The sequence below is a fragment of the Homalodisca vitripennis genome, chromosome 2, assembly GCF_021130785.1.
Source record: "Homalodisca vitripennis isolate AUS2020 chromosome 2, UT_GWSS_2.1, whole genome shotgun sequence".
NCBI classification, from domain to species: Eukaryota; Metazoa; Arthropoda; class Insecta; order Hemiptera; family Cicadellidae; genus Homalodisca; species Homalodisca vitripennis.
The window spans coordinates 107,293,671-107,313,516 of NC_060208.1; the positions used below are offsets into that span (position 1 = coordinate 107,293,671).

Below are 19,846 nucleotides of genomic sequence, written 5' to 3' on the forward strand. Positions count from 1 at the left end.
GACGTAGATGAGAAAGAGCAAGGGACTAAGAATAGAGTCCCGTGGAACTCCATACCTCAGTATTTCCTGTTTTGATTGAACGTCTGAAATCCTTACAAATTGAACTCCATTACTGAAAAACGATTCAAGCCACCTGAGGGGGGTCTCTCGTATCCCGCAATGCTCCAATTTGGAAATGAGGATACGGTGGTCAACACAGTCGAAAGTCTTAGAAAGGTTCAGAAATACACTTAGAGTATCTCTGTGACCTTCATTTCCCTCTACTAACCAATCCACGAGACGCACGACTGAGTCTATTGTTGATTTTCCACTTCGGAAGCCGAATTGGTTTACTGAGAGTAAATTATGGCTTTCCAAGAAATTTACGCATCGTGTAAGGAAGACTTTTTCAAATATTTTGCTGAAGGCTGGCAGCATTGAGATGGGGCGGTAATTTTGGGTTGAGGAGGGGTCACCATTCTTGAAAATTGGTGTGATCTTTGCAATTTTGAGAAGGAAGGGAATGATTCAGAGAGAAAAGAGAGGTTAATTAGATGCTCTAGTGGTCCAAGCAAATGCCTTGAGCATTGCTTGAGGAGCCATGTTGAAACGTGATTAGAGTCGTTTGATCGTTTTGAAGGGTGCTCTCTTATCATTCTAGCAATCTCCCTCTCTGAGACCGGAGCCAACGCCATGGAAGCTATTGATCTTGATACTAATAAAGGGGGTGGCTGAGTTGCTGGGCGAAGCCTACCAAGGAAAAAGAAGTGTTGAATTCATCTGCGACCCTAGAAGGATCATTGATAAGTTTGTTGTTGACGATGAGTTGTATTTGTTTGTTAGTTTGTGTATTCTTATTGTTGATTATGGCCCAAGCGGGTTTTGAAATATTTTTGGACGTGAGCATTGTTTTGTTTACATCTTAAGCTTTTGCGGTTTTGATTATTTTTCTATAGATTCGTTTGTAGTTTCCGAAGAAATCTTTAAATTCTTGATTTGACGAATGCTTCTTAATTTACGAAAAATAACAATTTTTTTCTAGAAATTAGGATACCTTTTGTTATTCATGTACACTTTTTTTCCTCGGGTTTTGTGAAATTTGTTTTAAGGGGCAGCTCCCATTCAGGTGGTAGTTGAAGGTTGTTCCGAAATTTTGGAATTTGAGGTTCAAAGGGATCTACAAAATTATGAAAGCTCCAACTTTCTCTTGAAAGAAGAGAATTTAGGAAATGGATATTTATGGGCTGTGTATCCCTGATTGTTTTATTGTTTATTGGATCCCTTGCTGGCTCATGACCATTGATAATGGCTTGTTGGCCATAATGGTCAGATCTAATACTTAGGTACAAATTAGGCACTAATTATTGTGCAAGTTTAACTTGTGTAAATTGAAATTACATAGGTTTCGAGCTATCGATATGCACATGTGCCAATTAGTGTTACTTTTGAAAACTCAAGTATCGGTTCGAATGTGTTGGCATGAGTACTCAAAAGCTTGGTAGGAGTTATGTTTCTGTCAATAGTTGGACAGCAATTGCTAAAAACGTGGAAAGCTTAAAAGCAGCCATGTAGCAAGGAAAATTATCCTTCTATACCTCAAGTGACTTAGGTATTTGCTCAAGATATTATCGAAAGCCACATATCCATTAGTCTCAATTAATAACAGTCTGAAGTAAATAGTTTCTATGGTCCATTTGGAAAATGTAATGGATTAAAATTCAAAATAGACCTCAAAAATTGCTAGCCCATTTTCTTGCATGTGATACAAATATTTCTCCTGGAATGTGGTAGGAGTTACGTTTCTGTCAATAGTTGGACAGTGATTTCTAAAAACGTGAAAAACTGAATCACAACCTTGATTCGTGCCATGTAACAAGGAAAATTAGCCTTTGATATCTGAAGTGACTTAGATATATGCTCAAGATAGTATCGAGAGCCACATATCCATTAATCTTAACTAATCATAGTCTCAAGTATGTAGATTCTATATTCCATTTGGAAAATTCAATGAATAAGCTAGGTGATACAAATATTTCTCCTGATATGTCAATCAAAGAATGTGGGTGGCAATAACTACAAACTTTACATACGTAATAAGTACGCCTCTAATAACACTGAAGCTTCTGGTGATGGAGTATTTATTACTATAAGCAAGAACGTCCACAGCTGTTTATTACATTGCTCATCTAGAGATCTAGTCAATGTCTTTTTGTATCTCTGAAGATCTCTATTAATACGGAGGCTATACTTAGCTGTGCTTGTATCCATCCTTGCAAGTCCCTCCTCGTCATTATTCCGATGATGTTTTCGGGTGATGAACATTTTGCAGATGTTCTTCTGCCTGATAACTTCAGTTACCCAGCTTCGACATTAACTCTCTATCTTCATTTTTGTCCTAAATATTGTCCAATACGACAGTTCTACTTTCTCTCGCTCAGATAAACGTCATTGATGACTCCTGATTGCTCCAAACCGCTATCATTCCTCTCTGTCTGCAGTGCTCTAGATTCCATTTTGATCACGTTTTTCCGTACATGCTGTGAACAAGAGGTAAAAATTTGTTTATGTTGAACAAAATCACGTGTCCCTTAAAATTTACAAGGAAATCATGTGATATCTCTTTTTTAAATAGAGAAACTCGAACGCACATACATGTTGTCATAGTCTGGATTTCTTCAATCGTAGTCTCTTAATGGTATCAGCTATTTTGAATCTACAACGTGATGGTATAAGTTATATTAATCGTGCTGGAAAAATATATCACTAATTGCAATTATTATTTATCGGCAAATAACCATATAATTCAACTCATCTCGTCAGTTTCAATGTTTTTGTTCCTTCAATCAGCGTACATTCGGAAGGAGTAGTTTATGTCGAACGAGAAGTAACAGAATATAAAATTTTGACTGAGTCATTATCTGCTAGAATTATCAATGCTCAAAGAATAAAAAAATGGTGTTTTGAGCGATACCCAATTTGTCAAATTAACACTTTATTCCGACAGCCTTCTTGAATCAATTTTACTCAATAAATTTTACCCATATAGTATTCTGGTAAAGCAATGCTTTCGGTGTTTTGCTTAAGACCACGTTGTCAATTCTCCATTGTTGTGTACGGGTTACGGGGAATCGGAATAAAAGACTGAAATTAGTTTACATCATCGACTATGCTCGGTTAAGGTTGGAGGGTAACAGAGAGAGAGGCAAGGGCAGGACACTGGAAGTGGTAGGTGGTATGATCTGGTGGCGTGATGAGAACAGCCAATGGCATTTATTCAAAAACTAATCAACCCCATATGACGTCACAGCATCATAGATCATACAGTTGGTCTTTGGCTGTGGCTTTAACTTGCCAGTAACAATTTATAATATGTATAATAATTATTATTATAAATTATTACTGTAATTCAATACATTACATTTCCTCCCTTCCAAATTTCAAAATAAATTGGAATTCACACAAGTCATAGATAAATTAAACAATACAAGTGTAATAATAAATATATAATAACACAATATAAATATAAATAACACATATCATTATTAAATGTCATCCTTAAGTACTGTAAGTTATTTACAAGTTTAATTTCTCTACAGGTTTCCTAATACGAGTTTGGGTATCTGTTTGTATGATCAGCTGTTCTAGTGACAGGAGAAGGAACAGCTGAGGGTAGAGAAAGGACGTGGTCTAGAATGAGGGGGTAGTGATGTGACATGGAGAGGTATGATGCGGTTGAGGAGGGGGAGAGACCAGCTTGATCTAGTGAGGTCAGTGTTACTAATTCTGACTGGGCTTGGAGTTGGCGGACACTGAGCGCCTGTCTCACGCTCCGCAACTGTACGGTCCTGAGATGGTGGAATTTGACTGTCACTGTCAACAATACTACTGTGTAGTCCTATCAGCTGATCAATATGTCTACTCCAAATTAAACCAGTTTTTTGTCATAACAGAATACATTACATTATTTAACTGTTTTTATTACAATGCCCTCTATCCATTTGTCTTTAGAGCGATAATCTTCACTAATACAGATTGATTAGGAATAGAATTCTCGTTTTTCTACCGCCAAAATATTCTTTTTGTTTGTCCTGTTTTAATTGCACAGTTCTGGCTATATTAGGTCTGAGTAAATCTAGCCTGCATCTTAGTGGTTCTATTGAACATTAATTTGGCAGGTGTCTCGTTAGTAGTGTTGCTATGAACGGAGTTTCTGTAATCAAATAACATCCTATTCAAGGCTACTTTAGTATCAATATTTTCTTGAAAAGCCAATCTTATTTTACGTTTAGCATACTTAACTGAGTTCTCAGCCTGACCATTAGACTGAGGATGATAAGCTGGTGGTGAAAATGTATGTCTTATACCATTAAGTTGCATGAAATTTTTAAATTCAAATGAGGTAAATGGTGGTCCATTATCACTATGGATAGTGACAGGTAATCCAAATCTAGAAAATAGTTTCTCTTAACTTTTCTATAGCTAGCTTAGCTGAAGTAGAGCCTACTTCAAATACTTCCAACCACTTAGTGTAAGCATCAATTACTACCAAGTAGGTCTTATCTTTGAAAGGACCCAAGTAATCAATATGCAATCTTTCCATGGCATAGATGGATAGTGCCAAACATGTAGATTACTCTTACTAGGACTAGAACGTTCCATAAGACAGGAAGAGCAATTGTTTCGCTAGGCTTTCAATGTTTTCATCTATATTTGGCCACCAAATATAGGATCTTGCTACTGACTTCATTTTTACAATTCCCAAGTGACTCGCGTGTAAACTCATTTAATATGTAGCTACGCAACTTGTTAGGAACAACAATTCTATATCCCCACATAACAATGCCATGCTCAACTGTTAGCTCGTCCTTCCTTTGGAAAATAAGGTAACAATTCCCTATTCTCTTCCTGACAAAAAATTTGGCCATCCGTACATCACATAGTTATGTATTTGTTTTATAATAGGATCATTTTGGGGTTTCAGCTTTTACATCTTCAAAAGTTTAAAGGTACTGAACTTTCAGCGATTACAGTGTAAATAGGTACCTTTCCACCTTGGTTCATTGTTATTATTTACAACGTGTTTAGTGCTTAATGGTAAGCGTGATAATGCGTCTGCGTTACCATGCTTTTCTGACCTTACCATACTGTACATCAAAATTGTATCCACTTAAAAATAATGCGTATCTTTGTAATCGGCTTGCTGCGAAAACAGGTAAACCCTTTTTCGGTCCAAATATGCTAATTAAAGGTTTGTGATCAGTACACCAATGTGAATTTTCGGCCATACAAATATTGATGAAATTTCCTTACTCCATATACTACTGCTAAAGCTTCCTTATCTATTTGTGAATATTGACATTCTGCTGGTGATAAAGTACGAGGAGTGGTATGCAATAGGTTTCTCAACGCCTTCAGGGGTTATGATACTAAGTACGCAGCCCAGCCCTGTCGAGCTTGCGTCTACTGCTAGTTTTACAGGCAACTTTGAATCATAATGCGCCAACCAAAACTGGTGCTTTAGTCAAAACATCCTTGACATGGCTAAATGATTTGAGACATTTTTCATCAAAATCAAATGGCACGTCCTTTTTTAACAAGTTGTACAACGGACTCAAGATTGTTGACCAAATTATTGATAAACTTTCCATAATAATTTACCAAGCCAATAAAAGCTTTGACTTGAGTGACAGATTTAGGTACAGGTGCTTGATTTATAGCTTTAATTTTAGATTCAGAGGTATGCAGTCCATCTTTATCGATACTAAAACCAAGATACTCGATTTTTGTCTACAAAGAATGTACATTTATCTTTCTTTACGGTAAATCCTTTTTCACTCAGGCGCGTTTACAAACCTCTTGCAACCTACTTACATGAGTTTCGTTATTAGGTGCGGTGATAAGAATATCATCCATGAACACTGATATGCCTTCTAAATTATGCAAAGATTGTTCAATAACTCTTTGAAATATGCCTGGGGCTGATGAGATTCCATAAGGCATTCTACAATATGAGAAAAAGACCCTTATGCGTGCTAATTGTACATAATTTTTGTGACTCACTATCTAACTTTAATTGCATATAGGCTATTGACTAAGATCTATTTTAGAGAAACGTTCTCCATGCTGTAAATTTGCAAATAAATCTTCTATTCTAGGTATAGGGTACTTGTCTACTTCTAGATACTGATTTAGAGTAACTTTAAAGTCTCCACATAGCCTAATTTCACCGTTCTTTTTTAATACTGGTACAATGGGCGTTCCCCATTCCGAGCTGCTTACTGGAATTAACTCTTGTTCGTCAACTAAGCGTTTGTAGTTCTTTTTCTTACCTTACTTTTCAATGAGAATGGTATCGGTCTTGGCTTAAAATACCTAGGTCTAGCATTTTCTTTTAGATTTAGTTTTACTGGTTCGCCTGTATACTGACCTAGTTTCTCAGTGAACACTTCTGGAAATTGATTAGTTAGCTCGGACGTCATTGTCTCGAAATTAGCCTTGTTATCTATAGGTCTGTTTATAACACACAAGTTATTTTAAACGAAATGTCAACTCCCAGTACTTTAAGCCAATCACGACCCATTAAAGGATGTGAACCTCCTCTAATCACATACAAATCTAAGCATTTATGTATTTTTATCATAGCAAACATCAACATTAAACTTTGCCCACAGGTATAATAGGTTCATTAGTGTAACGAACTCAAGGTTAGGTCGTTTTCTAAACAATTTACAAGAACTAAAATTATTTTCATAAAAATCCTCACTACACACTGTGACACTAGCTCCAGTATCAACTTCAAATATGGTTTCTCGACCTTGCACTAGGACTTTAATCTTAATTGGGTCAACTCTAATTCTTTTACGGTGAGTTTCATTTACTTTAAATAAAATTCTGTATGTCCTCGACATAACTCTCAAGATTTTCATCACTCTGAACATAATTCTTAGAATTATTTGAATCTGACAGTTCTGAACTATCATTTACAAAATTATGTATCTTATAATCTTTGTTTTTCTTGTTTTGAAAATTAGACTGATAAGATATACCTTTCTTAACTTTCGAAAGCTGATTGTCTGGTAACTTACTAATTTCAGTAGATCGACATACCTTAGATATGTGATTTCTTTTACCACATTGTGACACACAACACCAAACAATTTGCACTGCTTCCTATAGTGACCACTCACTGCCCACAGCACGTACACTGCACCTTGACTTCGTGCCTTGCGTTGTAGCTCGCGCTGCCACCGCTGCCGCCCGACTCTCACATGTGGGTGGTGATGCGCTGCCATCCGCTGGACCCGGCTGCCGCCGTTCACTGTCAATGCCGCCGCATTCTTCTCCGCGCTTCCACTGAGCAGACGATTTTCACAGCCTGGTCGAAGGTTAGGGTGGTCTCTCCCAACAGCCTCTGCTTGGTCGACTCACTCCTGATGCCGCTCACCAGTCTGTCTCTGAGATAGTCGTTGAGGGATGCGCCAAACTCGCAGTATGCAGACAACTTCTTGAGGGCTGGCGATGTACTCTGCGACTGATTCTCCTTCCTGTTGATTCCTTTTGCTGAATTTGTACCTTTCAGCTATGAATGATGGCTTCGGGTACAAATGGTCCTGAATTAACTTCACTAATTCATCAAACTTTTTTACTGAAGGTTTTTCCGGCGTACATAAATCTCGTAACAAAACTGTACGTTTTCACACCCACGACTGTTAGTAACGTACTAACCTTTTGTCGTCACTAATACTGTTACAGTCAACGAATAATTCAAATCGTTCAACATACGAATTCCAAGTTTCTGCACTGTTGTCGAAGTCACCGATTCCGCCAATAATTCCCGCCATTTTTACTGTTTCACTAAATAAAGACGAAATGTTCTAATTTACGACCTTGTCTTCCAACATCAAAAATGTACCGATTTTGAGTCCACGTGACGCCAAACTACAGACACACTTCCTCCACTATAATTTTCGGAGAGAAATTATTTACGCACAATCGAACAGGTTGCATTGCACTCGCGGGATCGCATTAATACCTCGTCGCCAATTGTTGTGTACGGGGTTACGGGGAATCGGAATAAAAGACTGAATTAGTTTACATCATCGACTGTGCTCGGTTAAGGTTGGAGGGTAACAGAGAGAGAGGCAAGGGCAGGACACTGGAAGTGGTAGGTGGTATGATCTGGTGGCGTGATGAGAACAGCCAATGGCATTTATTCAAACTAATCACCCCATATGAACGTCACAGCATCATAGATCATACAGTTGGTCTTTGGCTGTGGCTTTAAACTTGCCAGTAACAATTTATAATATGTTATAATAATTATTATTATAATTTATTATTGTAATTCAATACATTACAAGTATAACAAGTTTCGAATACATAACAAGTTTCGAATCTGTAAAGATTGCAGTGAAGTCTTCCATTCGGGTGATTGTCAAGTTCCCAAGAGGTGTAGCTACTGTGAGGGTCCATACTGTAACAAATCAAAACAATGTTCCAAGTATATAAGGCAGAAATATATTAAAGATATAATGAGTTTATGTAAAAAAGACTATCACACTACTAGCAAGTTGTTCCATATAACTTACAATAATCCCCTTCTCAGCTATGATATGCTGAAAATATACGCTGAAGCTACATTGTTCACTCCTTATGATAGTAGGTAGCCTGGATTTCCTTCTCTTTCTACTCCAGCTCAAACCTTTGCCAGGCAAAGTAGCCAAGTTGATGCTGAAAATAAATGTTCACCATTGCAAAGTCGAATGTCCCACGAAAACTTTGATGGTTTACCCCACTATGGTCCGCATAATGTAACTAGAATATAGGTTAACTGGCCCCACAGCCCAAACAACCAAAGCCATTGTTTTGGTTAATAACAAAATTCAATGTGAAACCCCTACAGATACGCATGTACATCAAGATATCCGAATATACAACACTAGAGAATCAATAAAAAGTAATTTAAGCTAGGAAGCGAAACTAAGACTAGGAAGTTTAGTTAATTCAAAAATTGAAGAATTCCGCGAACAATTCATAGTAATACATTTACCAACAAAAGTATATGACTTATATTGGCATCTTACCTTAACTCTGAGGATAGGATTAAAAATGTTAAACCTATTGCTAATAGTGGCAAACAATCCTAAACCCCAAGGGGTAAAATAAAAAAAAAAAATACTACACACTATGGTACAGAAAGGCTCTAAACAGTGCAATTTAGACATTTCCAAAAGTTAGATTTAGTATCTGTCAAATTAAAACTAATATACCTAGAAACAATGGTATACAATATCAATGAAAAATTAAGTAGAATTTTAAAAATCCTAAGAAATAAATTATAGATATTAACAATGCAATAAAGTCAGTAGTAGAGGTAATGATGTATACAAACATTATAACAACTTTTTATTCATTTTAGCCCATTCAAATAACCCGCCAATTCCATCTTACCAGTCTACCATTGACCTTAAATTTGCTACACATAATTGTATTCATCAAGTCAAAACTGTGACATTCTGCAAGGTCCAATAGGCAGCAACCATTATCCACTCATAATGTCTTTCCAAATTAACCAGATTTACTCATATATTATTCTTAAACCAAATATGCCCACATCTAGAAATTAAAAAAATCAAACTGGGAATACTACACTACCAATGTAAAAACCAGGATAAATGGCATTTTAAACACGTCGTGTATACAAGTTTCTGAGCTGTATGATATTGTATGAACGGGCTTTTTAAATAATTCATTCCCAATATAACGTTGTCAACTGATATTAAGACGTTGAGGTTTACACCCAAAACTTGGGGGACTCAAAAATATTTTCAAGCTGTAGCTTATAGAACATTATCATTAAAAAGGCTTGAAATAAATACGATTGTTGTTAACTACATAAATTACCAAATTGCTCAATTTAAGCCAAAAAAGTTATTGAACACGCCAAAAAATAAGGATGATACATTTATGTAACTAGATCAGTAATAAAAAATCTACAACTCATGCGTGGAAAATAATATAAACCCTTAACAATGATAAAAGCACTCGTAAACATGAATTTAAAAATAAGTTTTATTTACCGTAGAGATTTATGTAGCACAAAACCATGAAATAAATTGTCCTTTAATCAACGACAATCATAATTTAGATAGCGATTATAATATGAAACTTTTGAATGCCATCCAATCAAAGAAGAAAGATACAGCTCTAGGACTAGATGGTGTTACCTGCAGTATAATTAGTCATCTCCCGAAGAATGCTCTGGATATACTACTTAACATCTATTACAAGATATGGAATAACGAAAAAGAAATATCTGCACAGTGGAAAGAACTTAAAATATCGCTATATTGAAACCCGATAAAAATAAAGATGACAAAAAACTTATGGCCCCATATCATGTCTCATGAAAATAAAAACAAAATTGGAAAGATAAGACTCTAGTGGCTTGTAAATAAAATAAAAATGATTCCTGACACTCAATTTTGGGTTTAGGAAAATAACGTAGCTCCCAAGATTACTTACTTACCATGAAAACAGATATTTATGTTGCAATACCCATAGAGAAAATATTAATATTACTGCACTTGACATAACAAGTCCTTATGATAATGTACCCATACTTACATTGATGAGAAAACTGTTTATCGCTGATATTCCAACCAAACTTCATGATTCAAGATTCAGTAAATGGCTTACTGATATAAGTCTGCATCTAACAAAATAATAGACTTAATAGACTTTTTGTCTGTCTTAATAGTACTATTATAAGGCATACATGTAATGGGCTTACCGAAAGAAAGTGTTACTAGTCCTCTCTGTGCTCCATTTACATATCAAATATAAAAACTTACCTATCAGAAGAAGTTAACTCAGTACATTTTGCTGATGACTAAACGCAAACTAGTTACAAAAATTATGGTAGTACCCATAATCACATGCAGTATGCCCTAAATGATAAAGTTAAAGGTTAGATAAATACATCCAGAATTGAATTCTATCAAAACACATTTTACTATTTTATAAAAAAAACATGTAACAGAAATAATTTACGTTTTTATATTTCTAGCCAAGAAATTAAACAGTATTAAACTGTAAAGTAACATGTGATAGTAAACCAACCTTTAAAGAACGTGTTTTAAATTGGAAAAATCAGTGTTAAAAGAAAATAAGCTTACTTAAAATGTTATCCTGTGGCAGACAAGGACCGCATCCTGACTTGACAATCAAAACATACAACGGCTCGCAAAGCTAGATTCTTGTAGTTTTTGTTCGGTCACGTCTCACAGACTGTATTAAATAAATTAGATGTTATACAAAACCAAGCTATGAGATTGGCTTCGAATATTTAAATTAACTTGCATTACAGCTTTATGTACAGAAACCTCCATTTTGCCATTAAATATAAGAAGAAATATTATTGTCGAAGAGTAATGCATAGATTAACAAATAGCCAAGAACGTCCAGTATTCCATACAATAACATATCTTAACCTTTTTCAGAAAAAGAAAATCTCATTTTAGATACAAGATTATAACAAATTGCTGATTTCAACCCTCATTACATGACACAAAACAAAATATTCCAAACCATTGGAATTTAAATCTACAAATTTTAATGATCAGTCCTAATATAGTTTTCAATAGAACACTCACATAAGAGACGTTACGTAAAATATATTTTAGTAATATTTTAATTCAGCAACTCATAAATAGGAAACAAACTACAAATACAATACCTGATGTACTCTGATGGTTCCAAATATGAAGAAAGTACTGGAGCAGCCTTCTACATGCTATCACTAAATGTACAAAATAAATTTATGCTCAATAAAAACATGTCAAATTACTCGGCTGAAGTGTATGCAAATTTACTTTGCAATTGGGTATGTGCTTACATTAAACAAGATCGATGTACTGACATGCTTTGATTCTCAGGCAACCATTCAGGCTCTAGACAACTGCAGCAAGGGATTAAAATAAGATAGCATTGTCTCGATGGTTTATAAACTTTGGGTGCAAACAGATAACAGCATAATTTCCTGACGGATTTCGGGTCATGTGGGATTAAAATAATGTGACTATGGTCAAGTTAAAAAACAAAGCATCATTTAATGGAAGTTTTACTCAATTACCAGCCAAATTATGACTACAAAGCTTATCAGAAAAATGTGTGGAAAACAATTTACAGATCTTTGCATTAAATACCTAAGGCTGGATGGTTTAAACATATATAAAACCACTTTACTGGATACCCGTGGTTTAAAACATGTAATCTCAGGAGAAAGGAAATTATCAATATTTGCAGACTAAGGCTATGCCAACGTAAATTCTTGTTTGTATAACATAAAAAGATGTTTTACCATCCACTTTGTTGGAATTGCACAATGGAAAAGGTTGAAACAACAGAGCATGTTTTATTAAAATGTCCAAAGTGCAGTTATGTAAGATAATACTCTTTCAAGATAATAAAACCACCAGGTTCAATAGACCTGCAAAACCCAAGAAAAATACTAGTTAATCTGTTGAAATAAACAGAATTGGAAATACTAAGGGAAATCAATAAGATTTTATACATTAGTCAAGGAACAATGTAAAACTAAGCACACAGAGTGACAGAACACTTAGTTAACAAATGTTATCTTGCCCTGAGTTCTTCCACCCGCTGTTCACCTTTTTGGGATAGTCTATGCCTAAAAGTCCCCAGACAGAGAAGATCGCATTAATTTATCCGCTTCACAATATCCTTCTATATTAGGGATCCTTAGCATATCCTATTCTATTTATTAACGGGTATTATTGGGTTATAACACACAATTTGGTTGTTAAATGTTATGACTAACCTTTATCATATGTTTTGCTGGGAAAACAAAACACAAATAGATGGAGATGGAACGTTTAAGATTCTACCATAGAGGAACTTGTAATATATTGTGGATTCGTTACAATGGAATGGTGATTTAACTAACTAAATTTAGAAACATGTGTCACTGTATGTATCAATGTATTAAGTCAAACCCAGAAATAATATCATTGTTTTGAAGGCAACAACAAGAATCGATTGATGTTATTTTAAACCTGGCCATCGAGGTTTCACGGAATGTTCCCAAGGCCAGCCTTCAGGCAAAAGAGAGAGAAAAAAAATTTAATGGAATGAAAACAAGTAACAACTAACTCTGTCAATCAATGTTCAGTCAGTGACTTAAACTGTCTTTCGTTAGTATATTTTAAGTTACTTTCAAGAAATGAAAAAATACAACTCATTATTGAACCTGTTTAGATTTTTGTTAATAATTTTAACTACTTTAGTGAGGTTAGGTTCAGGAGGACCGGAAGAAAACGAAGGTGTAAAATATGCCAATAAATGTGAAGGTAAGAGAATGAATAAATATTGTTATAAAGTATGGTTACAAAAATAAGTGCGTTATTAGTTTTCAAGACCAACTTCACTTATTTTATTGACTTTAAATGGAAGGTGCCTATGAGCCCAAGTGACTTAGATAACAGTGTTGTTAAAATTGTCACGGCCGGAGCGGCAAAATACGAGTTTCGCGTTATTAATTTATGAGAATTGTCCTACAGAACAAAACAAGGGTAGGGTACGATAAGTGGACCCACCCGGTCTTTTATATCGAAATTAGCAAACGATATTACTTGATCATAACCACCGATATAATCAATCGATACTAATTAATTATTTTGAACAATTAACTTAAAAAATAATAAACTATATCAACAGCTGAAAACACTTTCAAATAATAGATGTAATGTAATATTTCAATTTTACATAAGTAACATTTCATTATTAAAATTGGCACAGTAACAACTAACTGTAACTGTGAGAGGAGCAAATATGGTCGTCTTCAGTTTTCCTAATTTTGGTTATAATAATTTGTTTCATCACTGTAAATATTAAATTCATATTTAAATTTAAAACATATGATTGTTATTGAGGACTATAGATACTTTTATTTCGATTGATAGTCTAGGATTTGAGATTCGAATATTAGGTTTCGATGGTTACATTCTTCGATATAAAAAACCGTGTCCGCTTATCGTACCCTACCCCAAAACAATATAAGGTTTGACGGGGTGGAAATGAGAAATAACAAAGTTCTAGAACATAAAAAATGGAACAACTGTTCAAGCGCGGAGCAATATTTCGATGTTGTACATCCACGTCAGGCATCAACCTTGTGATGACATCATCGGATGCGGTGCCATCTTTGCAAACGTAAATTTAAAAATAATACTGAAATGAGCAGAATTTTGATCCAAATGAACAATGTTTTTCTTAATTTTGAGCTACAAATTAATTAGTTGTTATCGAGTAGAGACGAGTGCCTCCGGCCATCAGCGCGGGCTTCGGCAGCACCTCCGGTACTCCCCACGCTGATGTCACCGAAAGATAAACATCCCTTGAGATAGTACCTATCAGTAAAATATCAAATTCTAGAGGGCTGATCAGAAATAAAAATTAAATTGTAATGCAAAGGCAATTGTGTACGGAACAGTGTAAAAAACTTAATAAATCATGAAAATCCTAATATAAATATAGAAATCGACATTAATAGAGAACATTTACCATTAGTGTGTTCTACAGAATGTGCAGGAGCTAAATAATCTCGTTTCGGTCAAAACGTAAACTCATAACATACCCGACAATACACTTCGGCACACCAAATTCACTACGACTGGTCGAACTAGTGGATGGTTGATCCATGATCGTCACGCACTCACTCAATCCAAACTACAGTACACAATATCTAGTGAAGCACTGACTTCTGCCCCGGAGCGTTCAGATAACAGATATGCTGTCAGTCCCAGCCGCAGATAATATTTACGACACGCCAGTTCACTACGATTGGTCGAACTAGTGGATGGTTGATCCATGATTGTCACGCACTCACTCGATCCAACCTACAGTACACAATATCTCTCACTTCTGCCCCAGAGCGCTCAGATAACAGATACGCTATAAGTCCCAGCCACAAATAATATTTGCAGATATCCAGACACAGCACACAAACAGAACATTAAAACATTAAGAACTTAATTATTTATGTATATACCCTCTAAAATCATGTTTGTCATTTGCACCACCTAAAACCATATATATTTTTTGTCCAGGAGAATGAGCAGAATACATTGATAACGTCAAATTCGTGATTTGCCAGGTCGGCCTTTAATCTTATAATTTCCGCAGGGTTAATTAGTAATTTAAGTGAAGAAAAGACTGAACAGCAAAAAAAGTCATTTCTTACTAATGGGAAGAAAATCCCTCTTGGGTAGGATGGTTAACTCTCAAAAAGAGTGGTAAATCCTGGATATGGGGATAGGACCTCGGGTAGAACTAATAACTTGTCTATTCAACCAAAGTAACACAATTACATGCATTGGTCATATCAGATAACTTCTTACAACAGATTACAATCATCAATAAAATAACTAAAACCACTTTAACTCTTAATATATTATAAAATTACCAGGTTGCCCAATTAGCTGTCAGTCTGGAATTTCCGGACACTGTAAAAACCTTTTTCAAGGAGAAATAACTTGAGCCTTTTTCTAAATTTTAGACGGTTTGACTCTGTTGAGTTATATAGGGAGTTTGTTAAACAGATTAATTGCATCGTATCAGAGATTTTTTTTTTTTGAAGAAAGCTGTGTGATGCGCAGGGACTTAAAGGTTGTTAGAAATTCTTAGATTATACTGATGGTTACAAGGAATTTTGAAATGTCCACTATATTGAGTTAGAAAAGTAAAAATATTGGAAGACTTAATAATCAGTTTACAAGATGGACACCTGTTAATTTAAAAAATTAGTCTGATTACTCTCTTTTGTAGGTGGAACAGAAAAATTGTCCTCTTGTTCCCACATCCCCATATGGGCAGAGCATAGACAAGATGTGGGTAAATGAGTCTGTAATAGGCAGAAAGAAGACATCAGAGTTAGATGATTTTGCTTAGGTGTGAATGGCAAATATTCCTGAGCTCACTTTGTAGGATACATTTTGAATGTGATTGTGAAATTTTAGCTTGTCGTCCAAGGTTAGTCCAAGAAATGTGTTGTTAATCGGGTGGATAGGAATTTCATCTAGATAAAAACAAAAGTCAGGAGCGGATTTTTCTGAAATGTGAAAGTTTAGAAACTGGGTTTTGAGTGAATTAATTGTGAGCAGATTACTGTCAAACTATTGTACTAAACCGTTGGCTTCAACGAAAGTCAATTGTTCAAGAGTTTCCACAGTGGGGATGGACAGCAAAAGAGATGTACCTTGGCCAACTCAGTACCTGCAAGAAGATCGTTGATAAAGATCAGGAAAAGAGTAGAACTGAGTATGGAGCCCTGGCACACACCACTCGACGTAGGAAGTTCGCGTGAATTATACTGCCACAGACATCCACACTCATCAACTGCCAACACCCCTCCCCCCCACACATTGCCTCCTTCCCTTCAAATACGACTTCAAATCAAATCAAATCAAATTTCTTTATTGCCAAGACATGGTTAACATGTATAGCATGCGTCAAATAACGTTATTGTAACTAAAATTTTTCCATCCGTTCTACATCAAAATCCTCAATCAAACATACAATTTCACCTTCATTCATTTCCTTTTATTCGCCAATCATCCCACCACCAGCGACGGGGCGACATACCTATTGGCTGGTCTCCCAGTTTTTTGCCAAATACTCGTCGACATTATAAAATGCCTGTGTCGCTAAAAAGCGTTTTAGACGAATTTTGAACGCCTTGGGCGTTGGGGCATTTTTTATTCGGTGTGGCAGCTTGTTGATGAAATGAACTCCTGCTTGTGATGGCAGGCGTTCATAAATCACCGTTCTGTGTTGGCCAATTCGGTAGTTTCCCCTGGCTCTGGTCTCATATGAATGTATGTCTTGGCCACTTGTCTTGACGCATTTTGACATACAATACTGTGTTGTTTCGAAAATGTAGAGACTCGGCAGGGTCAACAGCTGCAAACTTTTGAAAGATTCTCTGCATGACTCTCTGAATTTCAAATGTGCGATTATTCGAATCGCTTGCTTTTGCAATCTGAAGACCCTCATCAACTGATTGTTTGCACAAGCACCCCACAATGCCACTCCGTAGGTAAGGTGGGGGTAAATCAAGCCATAATACGCCGTCATCAGTACCTGAGTGGGGCAATATTTGGCTAGATTCCTCAAAACAAAATTTCCTGAGGACTTGAACCAATCTAATACCAAAGCCTGTTATCCTATTACGACTCATTTTTTCAAATAGGAGATCGTGATTGACGGAATCGAACACCTTGCTCAAATTAAAAATAGGCCTGTGGAGTAGTTTCCCTCATGAAGAGTGCAGATTATATCATGTATAAGAGCAAACATTGCACTGGTTGTAGATATATTATTTTATTTATGGATTTTTATATAGTTTTTATATTTTTATATGGATTGCTATCTATTTTCAATGAGATAGGTTAGGTAAGTTTATGTTTACTTCATGAACCAAATATTTTTTTACTGTTATTCTCATAGAATATATCTTTATTATTTTTTGTTAAAATCACTACTATTTCTGGTCTAAGGTAGGAAGATTAAACCACATAGCCTTTAGTCTCAATACTATCTTGCAGCCTCTGTCGGCACTCGATCAAGAGTTTCTGCTACCTTCACTAGCATCCAGAAGGAGAGAGTTTGACGTGTATAATGTCTAATCTAATGTATAATCTATACTAACTTATTAATGGAATAATAGATTCTCCATAGCTATTGCGGGGCATGCCCATCTTGGTACCAGCAAGCACTAGATCCAGAAGACTTTGCGATTGGCTATTGCTCAAACAAAGGTGTGAACTTCTATTGTGGTGACGTAAACCAGCTTTTTGCAATGTTGTGTTTCTTCTGACTTCTTGCAGAGGAACACTATTTAATTTCCACCTTTAATTCTAGTTCTCGTCTCTTTTCTTAACAGGTTATTTTAAATTCATGTAACCATTTAAAACATTGTTCAATGTTTAAAAATATATTTGAAAACAATAATGGTATATACAATGCCATTGTTCTTGCCAATGTCACTAATCACTCAGTACATAACAAAATTAAAATAGCTGGCAATGATTAATTATAAATATTATATACTATAGGTCAGATGTTGCATTCTTTTATTTTATCAATATTTATAATCGATAATTATGATTTGTTTGTGTTGGTGGCCACTTATTATGCTGCAGCCTTATTATTGATGCTGTTATTCTAGTGTAATGATGATTATTGTTCATTAATACATTTGATACATGTTCTTTGTGTATTGATTATCACTGATGTTATATTTGTATACTAATAGATTTCTTTGGTAAAAAATAAAATAAAATACTCCAAAGGCAGAGAAATTTTCATCTTATGCAGAGATGAAATGTAAAATACCCAGGTTAGGTAATTAATACCACTGTGGCTCTATACTAAGTGAGATCGGCTACTCTGTCTGATTCTGTGCTGTAAGGTGTCTGCAGCATTCAATTTGTTAAACTATTGTACAATAGCTGTCAGGCTATAATACATATATTTAGCACCTTCACTACTAGTGTTTTCCCGAGTGAGACTGGCTACTATCAAAGATTCTTCTGCGATGTAAGGTATCTGCCACAGTCAATGTGTTAAGAATGAGGGTAAATTTCCAATGTGCATAAGTGCCCCGGTATTTTGAATTTTATTAAGTACTTGGGAAATTTGTATGGAAACTCAATTTTCAGAGTTGTTGCAACAGTATGAAGTATTAAAATTTACAGAAATTATAATTGGGACTTTGCATTTTTAATACTATCTATTTTTGAGAGGACTTCAGAAAATTTTACCAAGTATCATTTATAATTTAAATGTTATATCTTTTTTTAAATTGTTTTACATACATTCATACATAATTATAGTCAATTTTACATTTACATTTTAAAAGTGTAGAAGAAGCATGGCAAAAACAAGAGAAGTATGAGGTTTTAATTACAACAAACAGTTAGAAAATTATAGATATTAAATTTTAACAAATCCAAATTGGAATGGTTTATTTGTGTATAAACAAGATTGAGTTTGATGATAATGAGTATCCCTCCACTGGATGAATTGAGTATTAGGAAAACCTGTAATTCAGAGTAATATATACCTTCAAGAATGAGTTGAGCTATAAACTTGAAATGTTCGATATTTTTTGCTTTATCGCCACTAAGGGTCCTTGGATAATTCTTCTTCTGTCTATTTACATGTCTCTGTTTTCCACTGGATTACCTTAAGAATAATTTGAGCTATGGACTGAGGTACTTTTTCCTCCTTATTTTATATTTTGAGTATTTGATACATATACAGATACAATACCACTGAAACGAAAACTATCAACACTTTATATTGCTTAGTAAAAAATACCATTGGAAAGCATTTGAAAAACTAAGAAAGATGCAGTGCAAAAAGTTATAAATAACCAAAAATATCTGGGACATACATTTTACTTTTTTTCATTGAAAGATAAATATTGATACTACTTTCAGTTTAAGATATCAATTGCCTGTGTTTCAAACCTTCCCATGTTTTGGGTATTTAAATGACTATTAGGAAAATACCTAATTTGTATTTACCTTCCGTTGGGTATTTACAGGATCCATATAGTATGCAGAGATTTTTTATTAGGTCCTCGCTTTTTTACCAGATACCAGTTGGGAAATTTTTGCAATGGTGTATCAGATCCACTCGCTATTCTCATGAGGCTTCCCCCTTCCACCCCCCAATACAAGAAATTGATCTTTGAGTAGTTGCGCACGGGGCCATGTCTGTGATTTCCTGATTTATGAAAGTCTGATGTGCTGGAGTTTGGATTAGTAAGAACACTTTTGAG

General features: G+C 35.2%; 1 protein-coding gene across 1 annotated transcript in view; it reads left to right on the forward strand.

The window, feature by feature from the left end:
* Nucleotides 1-13,111: 13,111 nt before the first annotated feature.
* The window catches only part of LOC124354529 (protein canopy 4-like), a 29,590-nt gene continuing 22,855 nt past the window's right edge, over nucleotides 13,112-19,846 (forward strand). Inside the window, exon 1 of the mRNA XM_046805056.1 lies at nucleotides 13,112-13,349. Coding sequence (XP_046661012.1) covers nucleotides 13,223-13,349 — 127 coding nt within the window. The 5' untranslated portion in view covers nucleotides 13,112-13,222. The remainder of the gene's footprint in view (nucleotides 13,350-19,846) is intronic.